The sequence below is a fragment of the Bipolaris maydis genome, assembly GCF_028858645.1.
Source record: "Bipolaris maydis strain C4 unplaced genomic scaffold PSV08scaffold_1, whole genome shotgun sequence".
Classification (NCBI taxonomy): domain Eukaryota; kingdom Fungi; phylum Ascomycota; class Dothideomycetes; order Pleosporales; family Pleosporaceae; genus Bipolaris; species Bipolaris maydis.
Genome location: NW_027093857.1, coordinates 1,462,081 through 1,480,756, shown reverse-complemented (window position 1 = coordinate 1,480,756; position 18,676 = coordinate 1,462,081). Strand labels below are relative to the sequence as shown.

The following is an 18,676-nucleotide window of genomic DNA, read 5'->3' as shown; positions in this document are numbered from 1 at the left end:
CCACCAAAGCCTGGCCAGAAGGCTGCGCACGAGCTCGTTCGATATTCATGCGCCCTGTTGCAGCGGCTTACCCGCAGAGCCTTCCCGCTAAAGGACCCGAGTCCAGACGGGACCCGGGGCACTGGTTTTGCGTGGTGGTCCCCGGTTTTGGGCTTGTGACTCAGCGGCGGTGGTGAGTGTGTGGAAGCTTTTTTGGATGTCGTAGCAAAACACCCCACTACCGACTACCCGCCCCATTCCACACCCCCCAGCCGCCCACCTTTGATCCTTTTTGCGCAATACAGCACCCCCCTCCCCTCCCTTTCAAGCATGCCGCCAAAAGGAAAAAAGGCGCAGGACAAGGGCAAGTCGGGCGAAGAGGAGCGCGACGAGCCGCTGCAGGCCGTGGTGTGTAGTGCGATGCCTTGAATCCGTACGGAATTTTGCTAACTCTGTAGATACTCGCCGACCCGTTTGAAACACGCTTCAGTCCCTTCACACTCGAACACCCAAGGGTATGCATCCCCGTGCAGAGGCACCAGTCGCATGCTGACACGCTTGCTAGTGTCTGCTGCCCCTCGCAAACACCCCGCTCATCGAGTACACGTTCGAGTTTCTCGCAAACGCTGGCGTAGAGGAGGTCTTTGTATACTGCGGTGCACACCGGCAACAGGTTGAAGACTATGTGAAGGCTTCAAAATGGTCCTCCAAGTCATCGCCCTTTTCCAAACTAGAGCTGATCCAGTCGACATCGCATTCCATCGGTGATGCGATGCGCGACCTCGACAGCAGGGGATTGCTAGTCGGTGACTTTCTCTTGGTCTACGGTGATGTCGTTAGCAACCTGCCACTAGAGTCTGCCCTCGCAGCGCATAGGGCGCGACGGTTGAAGGACAAGAATGCCATTATGACCATGGTGCTGCGCGAAGCTGGTACCAATCATAGGACAAAGGCCCAGGAAACTAGCCCCGTCTTTGTTATCGACCCGCGCAAGGACAGATGTTTGCACTTTGAGCAAATGCCCAACCGGGATCAGACCCACTATCTCTCCATCGACCCTGAAATACTCTCGACCCACCAAGAAATCGAGGTCCGCGAGGATCTAATCGACTGTGGTATCGATATCTGTACACCGGATGTGTTGGCGTTGTGGAGTGACAACTTTGATTTCCAAGCACCTCGCAAAGGCTTCCTACATAGCGTATTGAAAGACTATGAGCTCAACGGCAAAACATTCCACACGCACATCATATCAGACCACTACGCGGCAAGAGTACGGAATCTCCACGCTTACGACTCAGTCAGCAAGGATATCGTGTCACGCTGGGCGTATCCACTATGTCCAGACAGCAACCTGGTGCAAGGGCAGTCATACAGGCTGCAGAAGCGTAACACGTACAAGGAGGAGGGTGTTATCCTAGCTCGCGACTGCATCGTTGGGCCCAAAACGGTCATCGGACGGGGGACCAGCGTAGGCGAAAAGAGCGTCATCACCAACAGCATCATTGGAAGAAATTGCCAGATTGGCCGAAATGTCAAGATTGATGGAGCATACATCTGGGACTACGCCAGCATAGGGGATGGCAGCACGGTGACCAAGGCGATTATTGCAAACGAAGCAGCGATAGGGCGCAGGTGCACAATAGAGGCTGGCGCACTCATCTCATACGGAGTTAGCATTGGCGAGGGCATGGTTGTTCAGGGAGAGCACAGAATCACAAGAACAAAGCGGAGACGAGAAGAAGGCGAGGAACTCGTTCGAGGCGATGCGGAACCGGCGATTGTTGGTGAGAAAGGCGACGGGTTCGAGTTTCACGACTCAGATGAGGATGATGAGGATGAGCTTATCGAGGGTCTTGTGCTCAAGGGGCCGAGTAAGTCGAAACACGCAACCATTACGGCTGTGCTAATAGAATTAGTGTACAACCTGTCAAACGAGTCAATATCGACCCTCAACTCGGACTCCGAAGCAGATGAGTATGATATAGAGCGCCGCGAGAGATCAGCGACGAGCAGTTTCCTTTCAGTAGGCTCTGCAGACAGCCAACACGCGGCCAACTTTGATCACGATGCTTCGGCGAGTATCTACGACTCGCTGGTTGAGGGCCATGAATCTGCCAATATTCAACTGGAACTCACAGCACTTCGTATGAGTACCAATGCGTCGGACCATCAAGTCAGACGTGCAGTCGTCTCGTCTTTCGTCAAGCGTGTCATTTCACTCATCAAATCGGGCGAGACAATGAAGAGCGCAATCGCGCAGGTCTTTGGGCAGCACAAGGAGCTTATCGATCGGTCCATCTTCGATAAGAGCGCGCAAAGCAAGGTTGATCAAATCGACTTTTTGCTGTTGCTGCAAGCAGACCTGTGCAACAAGGAAAACGGCGATAGCATCCTGCTGAGCACAGCAACCAAGCTTGTTGAGTTGGATTGTATCGAGGAGGATGGCATGCTGCAGTGGTGGGAAGATGAAAAGAGTGCGGAAAATGCAGAGATGGCGAAGGTGCGGGAAAAGACAAAGTCGCTCATCGACTTCTTGCAGCAGGAGAGTGAAGATGAGAGTGAGGAGGAGGAAGAGAGTGAAGAGGACGAGTAGCCAGGTGTAGGCCGAAGTCATTGAGGCCCAAGTGAACGACTTCCGCTATTGAGCCGATGCATTGAGTGCTCGCAAAAAAATGGCATCATGATACAAGCAGGTTCTGTTTTTTTGTCTATGCTCTCCACGGTGTCCCTCGGCGTGATAGTCTCCAAACCCCCAATGTAGAGGTTTAGCGACAGCTCTGCACCCGCACCTGTCAAGACGTGGGATGGCGCAGAACTGTTTTTCTTCTCGTATTCTTTTTTTTGTTTGCTCGGAGACAGGAGAAGTGAAATGGCATGGTGAAACACAAAAAGCAACGGCATGGTTGATGGGGCATATCCGAGGTTACGGGCACGTGTTTGCGAGAGATGGTGTGGAGGGCCCTACAAATATAGAACCATGGTAGGTGGTGGGCAGCGCTACTGCAGGAGGCACAGGCTGCAACATGGAGGGGTGGAGGAGGGTAGCAGTAGCAAAAGGGGTGGGTTAAGGTTCAGAGGAGGTTTGAGCCGGTGTTTTGCGGTGCATGGGACGGGCGGGCGCCACATGGAAAGGCGGCGAAGATCCGGAGAGACGCTCTGGGTGCTGGTGCGGTTGCCTCTTTACGTCAGCCCCCCCCCCCCCCCCCGGAGGCTACAGCCCAGCCCGAGCCAACCATCGGGTGAGGTGCCCGCATCCAGGACCGCCGACTGCATTCCACCTTTGACCACCCCCAACTCTCGCCTTTGTTGCAGCCGCCTCGCTGGCCAATACCCTTGTCTTCTGTGCCCAACTGTCAACTGTCCCGCCACTGTCCATCGTCCACGCGCACTTAAGGCCTGCCTTATCAGCCGCCCTCACAGTCACACACGCACACGCACCCATACCCACCCTCGCCGCAGTAGCCTAGTGTTCCGTCATCAGGCGGGACACGCCCAACCAAGACGCCTTCCTCTACAGTTCGCAAGCGGAAGGCTGACGAGGCGAACTACCTCAGTCCCGCAGAGGAGCCTCCCCAAAAGAAGTCGCAGCTCTCACCTGTCCGTCACCTGCCACACACCCCCGCTGCACCCGACGCCCCCGATATGGATTCCGACGACGACTTCAACAGCTCCATGAGCGGCGATGGCTTCGACGACCAGGACAGTGACATGGGCTTGGAGGATGGTGCGTAGACCGTTCTGTCTTGTTCAAACGGCTGACTAGTTGACTGACTGACTGCATGCAGACTCCGACTTCGACATGGACCAGGACGATGTCGGCTTCGAGTCCCAAGACAAAGACATCAAGCCCACTAAGCAGGCGTACGAAGTAGATTTCAAGGTCTTTGACCCAGTCCAAATCCAAGCACAGCAAGACAAGCAGGTCGACGAAGTATCGAGTATCCTCGGCCAGCCGCCCGAAGCCACCGCCATCCTCCTCCGCCACCTACGATGGAACAAGGAACGCCTAATCGACCAGTACATGGAGAGGACAGAGGAGATCTTGGAGACAGCAGGCTTGAGTCAGGATTCTACCACCAACCCACCGAAGATTCAAAAGGTCAAGGGTTTTGTCTGCGACATCTGCTGCGATGACGACCCCGACATGGATACATTCGCCATGAAGTGCGGCCACCGCTTCTGCCTGGATTGCTACAGGCAGTATCTCGCCACCAAGATCCAAGACGAGGGAGAGGCGGCTAGAATACGATGTCCTGGTGAGGGCTGTACTCGGATAGTAGACTCCAAGTCGCTAGACCTTCTTGTTACAGCAGATCTCCATGAAAGGTATGGTACTTGCCGCCTCACTTTCCATCCATTCCGCTAATGTCTGTAGATACCATACCCTCCTCACACGAACCTATGTCGACGACAAGGAGAATCTCAAATGGTGCCCTGCCCCCGACTGTAAATACGCTATTGAATGCCCAGTTAAGAGCAAGGAGCTTACGAGGGTTGTTCCCACTGTACACTGCGATTGCGGACACGCCTTTTGCTTTGGCTGTACATTGAACAACCACCAGCCGGCACCCTGTGCTTTGGTCAAGAAATGGGTCAAGAAGTGCGAGGACGATTCAGAGACTGCCAACTGGATATCAGCCAACACCAAGGAGTGTCCAAACTGCAACTCTACGATTGAAAAGAATGGCGGCTGCAACCACATGACTTGCCGCAAGTGCCGCAACGAGTTTTGTTGGATGTGCATGGGCAAATGGTCGGAGCATGGCACCAGTTGGTATAACTGCAATCGATTCGAAGAGAAGAGTGGATCCGAGGCACGCGATGCGCAGGCCAAATCTCGACAGTCGCTCGAGCGATACCTCCACTACTACAACCGCTTTGCAAACCACGAGCAGTCTGCGAAGCTAGACAAGGATCTTTACCTCAAAACTGAGAAGAAGATGCAACAACTTCAGAACTCTTCCGGCATGTCATGGATTGAGGTTCAGTTCTTAGACCAAGCCTCACAAGCATTGCAACAATGCCGTCAGGTACTTAAGTGGACCTATGCATTCGCTTACTATCTTGCGCGAAACAATCTTACGGAAATATTCGAGGACAACCAGAAAGATTTGGAGATGGCTGTTGAAAATCTCAGCGAGATGTTTGAGAAGCCGATTGATCAGTTGAAAGACTTGAAGGTCGATATCCTCGACAAGACTTCGTACTGCACGAAGCGTCGTATCATCCTGCTGAACGATACCGCCGAGAACCTTAAGCTCGGTAAGTGGTATAGACTTGGGAGGTCTTGTGATTGTTACTGGACTGCTGCTAACTGATGTGTAGGCAACTGGAAGTTCAACGTGGACCTAGCGTAGAAGACTTGTATGAATAAGGATAATATCACGCATGACGACATGATGGCCTCTCCCAGCAATCCTTGGCAATAGCCTGTTGAGCCCAAATATATGCAGCATTACTACGTGCATGTGCAAAAGAGCAGAGGGAGAGAAAGAGAGAGAGAGAGAGAGAGAGAGAGAAACAGGAAGCTGCTCATGTCCACACACAGGTCAACCCGAGGAATCGATAGACTGGAAAGACACATGTCTTGGACATGGTGATGTCCCCTACATAGGGATGTATGTTGCATAAATTTACAGTAACTGGGGCGCTTTAAGGCATGGATGGCATCAATTTTATCCAGCATGGCGTTGTTCAATAATATCACGTGGTTCGTCAGCGGTTCAGCGAGCTAGGCTTAGCATTTACGTGTTTTTTTTTCTTCTTATTCTTTGCTTTTCTTTCCCTTCTTGTTGTTCTTGTTCTTCTTTTCTCCTCATTCTACTACACTCTATGTTCAATATGGTTGAATATGAAAAAAAAAACAAAATTCAATTAGATAAATAAGAACTTTACATTGCCTTTTCTACGGACGTGAGGCGAGACAGAGAGAGCCTTTTTGTTGCCGTTAAGTAGGGCGGTAAAATCTTTTTTTTTGTTTTGGACACAAACTTAGTACGCAGAACCACGGCAAAACAGAAAGCATCAAAGGCCGAAGGGACCATTCATTCATTCACACTCGTTACGTTACAATACATGACAACCTTTCCAACCAATCTAAGCTTGAACGCCTTTTTTTTTTTTAAAAAAAAGAAAGAGTGTTGAATGTCTCAAAAAAGATCATGTTACTTCCACTCCTTGTGACGGTTGGATGTAGCAAAGGCAAACACTCGACTTGAACAGGCAGGACTAGAAAAGAGTACTACAAGTCTAATATGATTACTACGTGATAGTTCCTCGAACGCTCTCGTGTTCAACAAGCTCTTTTTTTTTTTTTGCTTTCAGTCTACTTCCTTACTATATCCAATCAACGTGAGGATGAAAAATGCTTGAGAGGATGGGTTGCTAGGCTGAGTTTCCAAGCGGTATACTTGTAGTAGGAGTAATTTGACGAGAGAGAGAGAGAGAGAGAGAGCATGTCCAGATAAGGCAATTTGCTCCATGCATCGCAAGGAATACTTAATCGTAAGCCATGTTTTTTTTCGCTTACAGGTGTTTGAACGGGTACATTCTTGTATAACCAACTGCTAATTATTATAACTACTAGGTGCTTTGGGTTGAGGTATTTTTCATGGAGCCCATTAGCACGAACCAAGATTGCCACTAACCACTACTACTAGTTCCGGAGTAGAGTCACGCGACCTATACACTAACCACAAGGGGGGGGGGGGGGGGGCTAGGAGAGACTTGAAGGCATCATATCATGGACAAATCACGTCAACAAAAAGGGGCAATGCAAACAAGTATTCTTCAATGGAGATGATGAGATTCATGCTAGATATCTTGCTCTATCTCACCTTGCGTTTCGTATCCGAATCCGTGTCCCAAGGTAGCGTACAGCGCGTCAAATTGTGCCTAATGAAATGAGAAACCGTATACCCTATGCCAAAAACCCGACGCCAGATCCTGAATTCATTCCGTACCATATAACAGTAGATCGCATAGGATCCTTGTAATTAAACCATTACCATTTAGTGGCTGGCGACACGCTCCTTGACCTTCTCGAACATGGCCTCCATCTCCTCGGCAATGAAGTCCTCAATCTCGGACTCGAGATGTTGGAGCTTGCTTCCGACCTGGTGAGCGTGGCGGCCAGCCGACTCCTTGGCCTTCTCGAAGTCGGCCTTGAGCTCAGCCATGGAAGGGATGTCCGAGTCAGACTCGTCCTCCTTCTCGGCAGCCTTCTTGACAGTGTAGCCGCCCTTCTCAACAATCTCAGAGTAGTTGGAGGAGCCACCACCGTTCCAGGCGAGGACGTTGGCAGTGTCGCTGGGCACGTCAGAGAGAGCACCGACGGTGGCAATGGCAATCAAGTTAGCCTTGAGCTTCTTGGGTGTAATGTCGGCAACAGCGTAAGCCGAGTCCTTGGTGGGCTGGAGAGACAGCATGTAGGCCAGGAGACCAGCAATGTGAGGAGAAGCCATCGAGGTACCAGAGATGGTGTTGGTGGCGTGCTTGGAGCCAATCCAGGTCGATTGGATGTTGAGACCTGGGGCAAAGATGTCGTTGCACTTTCCGTAGTTGGAGAAGTAGGCACGCTCATCGTTGATGGTTGAGGCGCCGACAGTGACAGCATTCTCAGCTGCAGCAGGCGAGTAGTTGCACGAGTTGGCGTTGTCGTTACCGGCAGCCACAGCGAAGTGGATACCAGCGTCGACAGCAGCGTTGACAGCCATGTCGAGGGTGGTGGACTTGCCACCTCCCAAGCTCATGTTGGCAGCGCTGCCCTTGAAGCCCTTCTTCTTGCCGTTCTTAGCGGCAGAGACGGCCTCGGAGTGAGCCTGAGCGGCGTACTCGACGCCCTTGACGACATCGGACATGGTGCCCGAGCCGTTGGAGCGGAGGACCTTGACGGCGTATACGTGAGCCTTCTTGGCAACACCGTACTTCTTGCCAGCAACGGTACCAGAGCAGTGGGTGCCGTGGCCGTTGCCGTCCTCGTCGGCGTCGCCGCGAGGAATCGTCTTTCCCCACTTGGCACGGCCCTCGAAGTCGACGTGCTCAACGTTTGTGCCGGTATCGATGACGTAAACGTCAACACCCTCACCGCCATCGGCAGCGTACAGGTACTTGTTGTAGGTGCCGAAGCTCAGGGCGTCGCGGTGCGAGATACGGGCCAGACCCCAGGGCGAGTTCTTCTCGATCTCGGGCTCATCCGAGCCGAGGACGTGGACCTCAGAGTCGCGCTCGATGTAGGCAACCTGTCGGGGAGAGTTAGCGCCAAGTCTTATGCAGGTACATTGAGCACAGATGCTGTCACGTGCGACTGCGACGCATTGCACAGGTTGCCTTGACTACGCGCCACGCAGCCGGTTCGAGAGGAGATGGAATGCCAACTTACATCGGGGTGCTTTCGGATCTCCTCGATGGTCTCGTCGTCAAACTGACCAGAGTAGCCCTTCATGCTGGGCATGTCGTATGTGTGCTTGAGGCCCTCGAAGACGTCGTTGGAGATGGGGAGCTCCGTGGAGCGCTTTCGCAGCTCCATGCGCTCCTGCGAGTTCTTCGAGTGGACGCTCTGGACCCAGTCATGGTGCTTGGAGGCATCCTTGACGTGCTTCTTGAAGACGACCATGTAGCTGTTGGGGACCTCCTTTGCGGAAGTCGACGACAGCACAGGCGCGGCATCCTTGTGGATGGTCTCTGTCGAGAAGGTGGGTGACGCGGCGGCCAGGGCCGGGAGCGCAAAGACCAGGCTGTACCTCATGATGGTGAATGTGCTCGCACAGCGAGATGTAGTCAAGACTGGGGGGTGAAGGGGGATGGGCCGCAAGGCTCGAGTGATGGACAGGCAAGGGGAGGGCGAGCGGATGGGGGGAGGAGTGTGGAGGAGGGATGGGGGATGAGCTGGGGGTAGCTCTGGCGATGCGCTCTCTTATCAGGACGGCCTCGGTGCATGGGCCGCCCGATACATGACGCACCTGACCTGGAGCTTGAGCACCGCCAGTGAGGCTGGGGCGGCGCTAGGCCGCATTGGGGCGGGATGCACGCGCTCGCGTATCAGCCTGGGGACGTGTCGTATCAAGACGGCTGCCAGGCACAGCTGGCCCGCGGCTGCTCGAGCGCAGCCCGTGGCCTCAGCACACACCCTCGTCCTGCCTGGCTGCGTATCTCTGGATATTGCTGTGTCGCCTGCGTGCACAATGAGGCGGTCTGACCTGGCACGCCCGGCAGGCCTGGCTGCGGCTCCGCGAAGGGCAGTCAACGCGGCGGCGTGCTTACTACTAGGCCCAGCGTCGCAACCCTCGCTCGATGCTCTTCAGGGTCCGGCTGTCAGCAGAGCACACCCCGCCAGCGACGGCGGCCATTCAGCGTCCCCCGCCATATTAAGTATCGCATGTTTGCATGAGCGTGTGGCATGCGAGTGCAGAGCAGCCGCTGCGCCGTCTGCCATGTGCACCCAGTAGCATCCTGGGCCGCTCGTCTGTGTTGCCGCAGCCTGAGTTGCATCCTCGACCCCCCGGCTCCACCTCGCGACGGCTGCCTGGGGTAGCTCAGACGGCGAGTCCAAGCTCCACCCTCTCACTCTGTTGGAGCAACACCACCCGACCCTGCGCAACGCATCGGCCTCTTCCGCCAACGCCAATTCCCAACACTCGCCCTCGCAGCCAATCTGCCACGCCGCCGAAAGTGTGCACAGCGGGCCCGGGAGACATGACTGTACTTGCCGCCCCGCTATCCCCTCCGCCCACCAAGTTGCTTCCTAGCGGCCTCGACTGAACATGGCCACCACCCGGCCGCACAGGTCGTCGACGGCCGCCTCCAGACTCCCGCCCATGAACAATCAGATCGCCGAACTCCGCAGCCTTGCCGACGAACTGACGAGAGCCCCCGAGTCCACCCCACCGCCCCCGGACGTCCTCCACGCCCAGAGCAACGCCCTCCGCCGCATGCGCCAGCTGCTCATCGAGTCCAACACCCACACCCACACAAAGGATGCCTTTCGCCATGTCCGTGGCTTCGACACCCTCCTCGTCACCCTCCGCTCCCTGTCCGGCTTCTACAAGCCCGCCGAGCTGTCCCCCACCGACCGCATCGACTTCTTCGAGCTCATCAAGGCCGCCCTCGATGTCCTGTCCGACGCACTGAACGAGCATGCCGGTAACAGGCGATTCTTTGCAAAGCGAGTCGAGCACGGCGGCTGGAATGCCCTCGAGCAGGCCTTGGCCAGCACCGGCATCTTTGGCGGCCAGTCACAGAGCACACGCGACGATGCGGGGCAGGAGCAGCTTTTCGGAACCCTCTTCGCCTTTGCCCTGGGCGAAGAGACAATGACACGCTTGTTCAGAGACGTCGACAAGACGGTCGAGGCTCCGCAGTCGGCCCAGCAGGACCATGCTCCGCACATGGACGGCGGGGAGCAGCCCGCCGACATTGTCATTTCTAGCCCGCGGTCCACGTACAGCGACGTCGAGGTAGATGTCGAGTCACTGCGCGCCCAGGTGCGCGCCATATTCAGTGGCAATGAAGTACTACAGAATCCAGACATCATGCCCACCATTTTCCATTTTTGGCAGGGTCTCTCTGGCGAGGATGCTCCAGGCACGCACTCCAAGCCTCTCTCTGTATCGGTGCTCCTTGCCTTTCTCTACATAACCACTCTCTCTTCATACAATAAGGCTGCTCTGCATACTACAGGCGTCCTGAGCTTGATCCTGCCTCTTCTTTTCGAGAACAAGTGCGCTCCTGTAGAAGCTGGCCTACTGCAAGACTTGGCTAACGATTTGGTGCAATACGGCATCAACAAGCTCGACGACGCCTACTACCTCTTCCGCAAGGCTGCATCCTCGGAGCAAGCTGCCGAGTTCCTTCTGCGCGGCATGCGCTCGTCTCGCAATCCACCTTTTATCCAATTCGACCTATCTCTGCATGGATTCAGCGCCGTCGAGCTCCCAGACATCGGCCGACCCTTTCCGCCCGTCTCCCCCGGAGGTGGCTATACTTTTGCCGCATGGGTGCGCGTGGACAAGTTTGACACAAACTGCCACACTACCTTGTTTGGTGCCTATGATGACACACAGACCTGTTTTCTAATGGCTTACCTGGAGAGGGATAGCCGCTGCTTCATTTTGCAGACATACATGGGCCACTCGACGGGCGTCATTCCTAGCGTAAGATTTAAAAAAGCCCCTCGATTTGAAGAGGGAAGATGGTACCACATTGCTGTTGTCCATCGAAGGGCCAAGGCTATTGGCATGGGCCCTGCCAAAGCATCCCTTTTCGTGGACGGTGAGTTTACAGAAACTATGAAAGCACACTACCCATCGCACCCTCCGGTGCTAGACAGTAGCCAGGAAAGCTTTGCCTCCATGTCTTCCAGTATTCCAAAGCACCACATACTCGCGTTCCTAGGAACACCACGGAATCTAGCGCCTCGATTGGGGAGAAATGTCATCTCTTCCAAGCTATCGGTCGCTTCCTTCCATCTCTTTTCAGAGCCACTCTCGGATGAACTAATTGCTGTCTATCACAAGCTTGGCCCACGTTATTGCGGCAACTTTCAAGACAAACTCGGATCCTTCCAAACTTACAGAACCTCTGCAGAGCTTCACGTTCACAATGAGATACTTCACCCTGGCAAGGAAGAGCGATCAGACATTGTGGCGGCGATACGCGCACCTGCAAGTCATCTCATTCCAGAGTCAAAGATAATACTGAGTTTCTCTCCGAGCTCCGTCATGGACGACGATGACCGAAACTCGATTGATGAGTCGCAATTGATTCGGTCACTGTCGCGAGAGTCTGCCAAGACCCTTCATAAGTATACTCGAATGCATAGCACACCAATCATTGTCAATGCTGCTGTTCCATCAGTAAACGATGCCCTGTCCCAGTCACGTGGATTTGGACGGCTGTCTGGTGACCCTGTTGTTGTCGTTCCCCAAGCCTTGGATGATGCTATTTGGCGAGTCGGTGGATGTGTTGCTGTTGGCTTGAAGCTGGTGCAATCCGCTCAAACCCTACAAAGCATGCTCCGCGCCGTCAATATACTACTAGAAGCTGTCGGAGGCAACTGGCGCAATTGCGAGGCCATGGAGCAGCGCAATGGCTTTGCTGTTCTGGCCGAGGTCATACGCCAAAAGATTGGATTCACCATGGGTGGATTGGTCGCAAAGAATGCTTCGTCTCTTGATGTTACACAGGAAGACTGCGAGGTTTTTATCTTGCAGCTGCTGCGAGTCATTCTCCGCTTTGTTGGATATGATGAGCAACACCCGACTGAATCACTAATCATTAATCCTCTCGCATACAGAGTCCTTCTCGTTGACTTGGAAATCTGGCGCAGAGCCACCTCCTTGGAGACGCACAAGTTGTACTACACACAATTTGTCCATTTTGCTCGCGGTAGCAAACACCACCACTACAATGCCAAACGCTTTCATAGAATACGTACGTATAATTTGCCTAGTTCCATTCGTCTCCAGCTAATACTCTCAAGGTGTGGTCAAGCGCCTCACAGACGCTCTCAAGGGCGAACGCTTCACCCCACAAACCTTCAAACTTTTTCTCGATGCCTTCAAGACTCTTCTGTTGACCAATTTCAATGGAGAGAATGCCAGGTCACTTTCCCTTTTCGTCACCTATGCACTGCATGACAGCCGTGCATCTTACGGTAAACGCCCCTTGCGCCCAAAAGCGAGTGCAGGCCGTATCCGCAGAGGCACTACGCCTGGATTAACGCCAGATGGTAAATCACGGTCGGCTAGCCCAGCTCAAGCTGGCAGCACCGATGGGCCGCCGCTGTCTCTGCCAGACTTGGGCATCGCCATCCTCAATCTTTTGGCAGAGCTGCTTTGTGATCCACAGAATCCACACGAAGTATTACGTTTTGCCAAGAACGTTACGGGCAAATGGCTTCTTTACTTGCTTGCCGAACCTGAGCAGCGTGTTGTTGTTCTTGGTGCAAAGATCCTTGCTCGGTTGCTTGTGCTGAACGGGACGCATTACGTCAAGAAGTTTGCAGACAAGACAGGCGGTTTCATTCTCATGAAGAATAGGCTGCGCCATTGGTGGAATACACCAGGAATCTGGACAATCTGCTTTGCAATCTTATTTGGCCGCGATGTTGCAACTATAGACTTCGAGCGTGATTTCGATGTCTTCAACCTGGTCGATATATTCATTGCTCATTCACCTCAGTCTGAGCTTAGGATATGCTATCCGGAAGTCTTCCCTGTAATCACTGCAATGCTGGAGACTGGGTTGCGGGCAATTGTTCGCGACAGGGACCTGGCTCGAACGGACAGCAGCGCTCCCAAACAGGAGAACGGTGAGGGCACGGTCACCCGTGGCCGGCGTAGAACCATGTCATTGAATGCCAAGCAGCCGGTCGTCGGTATGTATCTGTTTGGCAAAAAAAAAAAAATAGGACCTCACTCAATGCTGACCATTTGTAGATATACGTGCGCCTCAGACAGACCGCTTGAACGATTTCGCCGTTGTTCTAAACTCCGCCATCCAGTTCTTGTCCGAGCTGCATTCCCGGTCAGAAGGTTTCCGTGACTACGCAAATACATCCAACTATGTCCAGGAACTGTTGTTCGTTCTATACCCGGTGATTGTGACATCTGACAGCGTCAGTGCAGAGACTGAGCTGCTTTCAAGAGGCTCAGCATTGACGTTTGAGGGGCAGGATGTTGTTATACAGCCGCTCTCTAGAGCCAATGGACAGGGAGCGCCTGTGATTCGGACCACCAACACCAGCACCTCACCTGCACCCACGTCTCGACGCGTCTTACCTCTCCGTAAAGCATCCTCCTTTGTGCTTGTGTCAGCGGATAAGAAGCAAACAACTCAACAGCTAACTCTTAACCCAATCCTCTCCTCAAAAACCGTACCTCCCGTGCCACTCAAGGTGGGCAGCTCAGTGGTTGAGGCTATGCTGGAGGTTATTCTTGATGTGTTCAAAGATCAGATATTTACACGTAAAGATTTTCCTGGTCTGGGGCTGTTCTTGAAAACACCACCAGGCTTCCAAGAACATCAAGCCTACTTTGAATCGTACATTCTACGGCAAACTTTGATGTCCGTGAGGAATGCACTCCAACTGGATCAGAAGCTTTTGCATGAGCCGCGAGTTCTTACAAACCTCTCGCGATTTGTCCAGCACATATCTGAAGCCGTCTTCGAAGGATGGTTCCTCGAAGGCGCAGAGCCATTGCTCGACTTCGCTGGATTTCTGCTCGAGTACTTAGAGCGCCCAGACATTGCAGCTATCAAATCCGTCAGACTTTGCACGCAAGCAATTCAGTCCATTCGAACCACCTTCTTGAAAGTCGCTCTTCTTCGGTTGGCAGATCCAGACGAGTCTGAAGGTGGTGCAACCACCACGGCAGTAATCGAGAAGATGGTATACTGGCAGCCCATCATTCTCTCGTCTGCCAACAACGAAACTTTCTCATTGAAGATGATTTGCTACTTGCTCTACTCGCAACTGTCATCGGAACACATGACCGTACGCATTGCAGCAGCGAGTTTCTGGCGATTACTCATGGTCCAAAAGCCCCATGAAACCTCCATGATTCTAGCCGACGCCATTCACGGAGACACGAAGGACCTCTATGATGGCTTCCAGAAGCTTGTTGAACTCGACAATGAGACATTCTTGGAATGGCTTGACCTGAACAAAACTGACATGGATAGATTTTTCTATGGCTCCATGACTCGGCCGTGGGAGGATTATGTCCATAGCCAGAACAAGAAGACTGAAGAGTCATCACAGAAGCGCATTGCCAAGCGCAAAGAGAAACTGAAGCAATGGCAGGCTGACGAACTTGTGGCTGAAAGCGTGTGGAACCACCACGAGAACTCAACTAGCCACTGGCGATCGAACATTCATGCTTCTGAACGCATCAAGCACCAGCGTGTTCTGCAGGACCAGCAAGATAATGCTACTTTCATGACAACGGTCCTGGCCAAATTGGATCACCAACTCAAAGGCCCGTGTGGTCTCTTTGAGAACAGCCCACCTGCTAGATGGCGGCTCGATGAAACTGAAGGCCGTGACCGAAAGCGTTTGCGCATCATTATCGACAACACCAGCCGCGAACAGACCTTTCAGCCTAAGCGCAAAGACACAGATTCGCGAGACAAACTCAAACTGGAAACTGCTGTGCCCGCCATAACAGCTAAAGAAGCTGTTGGGGCCACGCCCGTTGATGGTCGATCGGTGAGATCGTTATCCACAGCAACTGCATCGGGTGATCCCATAGAGGAAGCCGAGTCAGCTAGCGACGACGACTTTGAAATGGTTGAAGCCATGTATGAGGACGAGGATGGTTTCGAGGATAAGAATCGCAAAGTCATGCGCAGCCTTAATCGTGGTGATCAAGTCCAATACGTCTGTAATATTTCACGCGTAGTGGGTCTTGAGGCTATAGAAGGCCTTCTCATCGTAGGGAAGGACTGCCTCTACCTTCTAGATGACTTCTTCCAAAGATCTGACGGCGAAATTGTGCGTGTATGGCAGGCGCCGCCCGATGAGCGCGACCCATATGTGCAAGTTATTGCTGGCAAAGAGGCTGTGACCAATCGTCGCCCACCACCCAGAAGTCAAGAAGAGGCAGTAAGGAATTGGAAATGGACCGAAGTCATCAGCATCTCGAAGCGGCGCTTCTTACACAGAGACGTGGGCATCGAAATCTTCTTTGATGATGGACGCAGCTACCTCCTAACGGCCATTTCTGCGCAAGCTCGCAACGACATACATTCCCGTGTCCTTCAACGAGCATCACATGTTGCGAACCCGGACAAGCTTGCAAACGCAGAGATTTCGTGGCGTCTTGATTCGCTGCGCAACCCTGAAGAAGCGCCCCAGACGTTTGGATCACGCTTTGTGTCTGCTTTTGGTTCGGGTTCGTCACATCCAGCAACGAAAAAGTGGTTGAAAGGTGAGATGTCCAATTTTCACTACCTCATGTTTGTAAACACCCTTGCTGGGAGGACTTTCAACGATCTCACCCAATACCCTGTCTTTCCCTGGGTGCTTTCGAACTATCACAGTGAAGAGCTGGACTTGAGCGACCCGAGCAACTTTCGTGATCTGCGGAAGCCTATTGGTATTCAAGATCCCAAACAGGAACATTTGATCAGGGAGAGGTTCGCTTCTTTTGCCGAGATGGGTGATGCCAGTCACGCCTTCCATTATGGCACCCACTATTCTTCTGCCATGACTGTAGCATCCTATCTTATGCGCCTTCAGCCGTTTAGCGCAGCATTCTTCCTGATCCAAGGCGGCACATGGGATCACGCTGACCGCATGTTCTACTCGATCCAGAATGTATGGGAGTCGGTATCAGCCAAGAACATGGCTGATGTGCGGGAGCTTACGCCAGAGTTCTATTTCCTGCCAGACTTCCTGACAAATGTAAACGGATACAACTTCGGTCTGCGTTCCGACGGCTCCACCATCGACAACGTCAAATTGCCTCCGTGGGCCAAGGGTGATCCTGCAATTTTCATTGCGAAACAGCGCGAAGCATTGGAGAGTCCATACGTCAGCCAGAATCTACATCACTGGATCGATTTAATTTTCGGGTACAAACAACGGGGCGAGGCGGCTATTGAAGCTGCCAACGTGTTCCACTACATGACTTACCAGGGTGCAATTGACCTTGACTCTATCACCGACGAGAAGGAGCGAGCGCAAAAGATCAGTGTTATCAACAACTTTGGACAGACGCCTCCACAGGTCTTCCAGAGGCCACATCCCCAGAAGGACAATGTCACCAGGCCCACCAGGCTCGATACATCAGCAGAGAGTCTGCATCGTGTACCAGGCACACTACTCGAAGCTCACGATCGCATTTCATCTCTAAACTACACCAGCAAGAGCGACAAGCTTCTGTGTGCCGCACCGTTCCGCCAAAACATTCCCCCTAACCACGATCGGTATATGGAGTGGGGCTTCACGGATGGTAGCGTTCGTTTCTATGAGTCGCACTCCAAGAAGCTGGTCGGGCTGTTTGAACATTTGCACTCTGGGCAATTGACAACCTCGCATTTCGTTGATGGCCGGACGTTGATCACAGCGGGAACAGACTGTACCCTCGCCATATGGACTGTCAACAAAGGCGAGCGAGGCCGTATCGAGCTTCAGAACGCCACTACCCTCTTCGGTCACAAATCACCAGTTATGACGCTTGCCGCCAGCCGTGCATTTTCCGCATTCCTGTCGGCTTCACTTGATGGACGTGTATTTCTTTGGGACCTTAACCGCAACGAATTCGTACGAGAGCTTGCCCTGGGCGCACAGCAAAAGCGGGCTCCAGTGCCAGTCCAAGCAGCCAGGATCAACAGTGTCACGGGCAATATCGTACTCGCCTGCGGAAACCGGCTTATTGTCGCGACGCTTAACGGTGCGATACTGCTTGACGAAGACATTTGCGACAGTGAAGATGAGGGAGACTATATCACAACTATAGCAGTTTACGAAGGATTGGGCAACGAGTGGTGTGAACGTGAACTAATCTTCACTGGGCATCGAAGAGGAATAGTGAAGGTTTGTTTAACTCTTCTTTTTATCACCCCCCAATCGTACATTGTACATTTGCTGACCTGTACTAGATTTTCCATCTAACGCCTGCATCTTCGACCTTGCCATCCTCAACCCCGACGACCGCTAAATGGTCTGCAAACCTCATCAACGTCCTGAACCATGGTGATCCTGTGATGCTGGCTCAAACAGCACCCATTACATGTATATTGCCTATGGCCCATCACGTCTACACAGGCGATGAGGACGGTAGAGTGGTACGTAGTCATATCAACTCTGTTCGCTGGATTCATGCTAACGTGTTGGTGCAGTACGAATGGGACTGTGTGCATCGCCAACATTGAGAGCCTGGGCATCAAAAATTCAGTTGCTGCCGAGACGATGTGAAGTATATCCCCGAGAAGTGGGTCTAACGCCTGAACTGGGAATGAGAAGTGCGTCCGCGATTACAGTAGCCTCCGTTTTATGTAACCTTGCTATCCCGATTTGTTTGTCTCTGAATTCAAGTAGAAGCTTGATATGATGCGCAAGAGCAAGTAGCTGAAAAGATCCTTTCTTCGCGAAGTATTGGTCTTTGTCCCAACAGAAAAAACATCTTATTTTCAACACTGTTTGTTTTCCAGGGTATTAGAGGAGCTAGGAGTTGTGTTGTATGCAAGAGATGATGTTTATACAAGCTGCTGATTACAAGATTCATCCACTCCGACGCATATTCGAGAAACCAAAGCTACGGCAGTCAAGATATGAAGAGAGTGTATACGCCTTTGGAGTTGGTACACATGTATACAGCACTCGAGTCTACAAACAACCTAAAGTAGTCCAAGCTCGCCACGACCAGCCTAGCAACAATCCAGTCACACTGCATGAAATAGTCAGCGATGCAAACATTAGGTTCTCAGGTGTGGCGTCGCCGCCTGCATATGAGATTGGTCATGCAAATGGTTTAGATAACTCGTTACGTTGTAAAACACCCCAAGAGCATCGCGTGACCAAATAACAGCGTATTGGTGGACGAGCACTAGACTTTCATTGCGAATCAGGATAATGGCTCGTAATGCGTAGGCTAGGATCGAGGACGATGTCGATTCCCCTCAAGTGGCTAGCTGGCGTGTCTCCACATTCAGCGCCATGTCCCAACACAGCATAACGGCACTGCCAAGC

General features: G+C 52.7%; 3 protein-coding genes across 3 annotated transcripts; 2 read left to right on the top strand and 1 right to left on the bottom strand.

Annotated features, from left to right (window-relative positions):
- Window positions 1-230: 230 nt before the first annotated feature.
- Window positions 231-5,496, top strand: PSV08DRAFT_406496 (GCD1, nucleoside-diphosphate-sugar pyrophosphorylase factor 2B). The gene is made up of 8 exons (XM_014222728.2): window positions 231-387; window positions 438-494; window positions 545-1,853; window positions 1,899-2,558; window positions 3,500-3,706; window positions 3,768-4,308; window positions 4,358-5,244; window positions 5,308-5,496. Exons 1-8 carry the CDS (start codon window positions 310-312, stop codon window positions 5,337-5,339), a joined length of 3,771 nt encoding a protein of 1,256 aa, XP_014078203.2. The 5' UTR covers window positions 231-309; the 3' UTR covers window positions 5,340-5,496.
- A 1,271-nt stretch (window positions 5,497-6,767) lies between these two features.
- Window positions 6,768-8,858, bottom strand: PSV08DRAFT_357953 (peptidase S8/S53 domain-containing protein). The gene is made up of 2 exons (XM_014222727.2): window positions 8,363-8,858; window positions 6,768-8,222 (listed from the first exon to the last, which is right to left on the bottom strand). Exons 1-2 carry the CDS (start codon window positions 8,726-8,728, stop codon window positions 6,993-6,995), a joined length of 1,596 nt encoding a protein of 531 aa, XP_014078202.1. The 5' UTR covers window positions 8,729-8,858; the 3' UTR covers window positions 6,768-6,992.
- Window positions 8,859-9,743: 885 nt separating this feature from the next.
- On the top strand, window positions 9,744-18,066 carry PSV08DRAFT_376089 (uncharacterized protein; the record flags this gene model as incomplete). The annotated part of the gene is made up of 5 exons (XM_014222726.2): window positions 9,744-12,411; window positions 12,461-13,357; window positions 13,419-17,521; window positions 17,587-17,772; window positions 17,827-18,066. The coding sequence occupies 5 exons, from the start codon at window positions 9,744-9,746 to the stop codon at window positions 17,857-17,859; spliced, it is 7,887 nt and encodes a 2,628-aa protein (XP_014078201.1). The 3' UTR covers window positions 17,860-18,066.
- Between the last annotated feature and the right edge of the window lie 610 nt (window positions 18,067-18,676).

Coding starts and splice junctions, on each gene's coding strand:
- PSV08DRAFT_406496 (XM_014222728.2), top strand. CDS start 310: ATGCCGCCAAAAGGAAAAAAGGCGCAGGACAAGGGCAAGTCGGGCGAA. Junction 388..437: donor ACGAGCCGCTGCAGGCCGTG/GTGTGTAGTGCG, acceptor CTAACTCTGTAG/ATACTCGCCGACCCGTTTGA. Junction 1,854..1,898: donor TCTTGTGCTCAAGGGGCCGA/GTAAGTCGAAAC, acceptor TAATAGAATTAG/TGTACAACCTGTCAAACGAG.
- PSV08DRAFT_357953 (XM_014222727.2), bottom strand. CDS start 8,728: ATGAGGTACAGCCTGGTCTTTGCGCTCCCGGCCCTGGCCGCCGCGTCA. Junction 8,223..8,362: donor AGATCCGAAAGCACCCCGAT/GTAAGTTGGCAT, acceptor TCTCCCCGACAG/GTTGCCTACATCGAGCGCGA.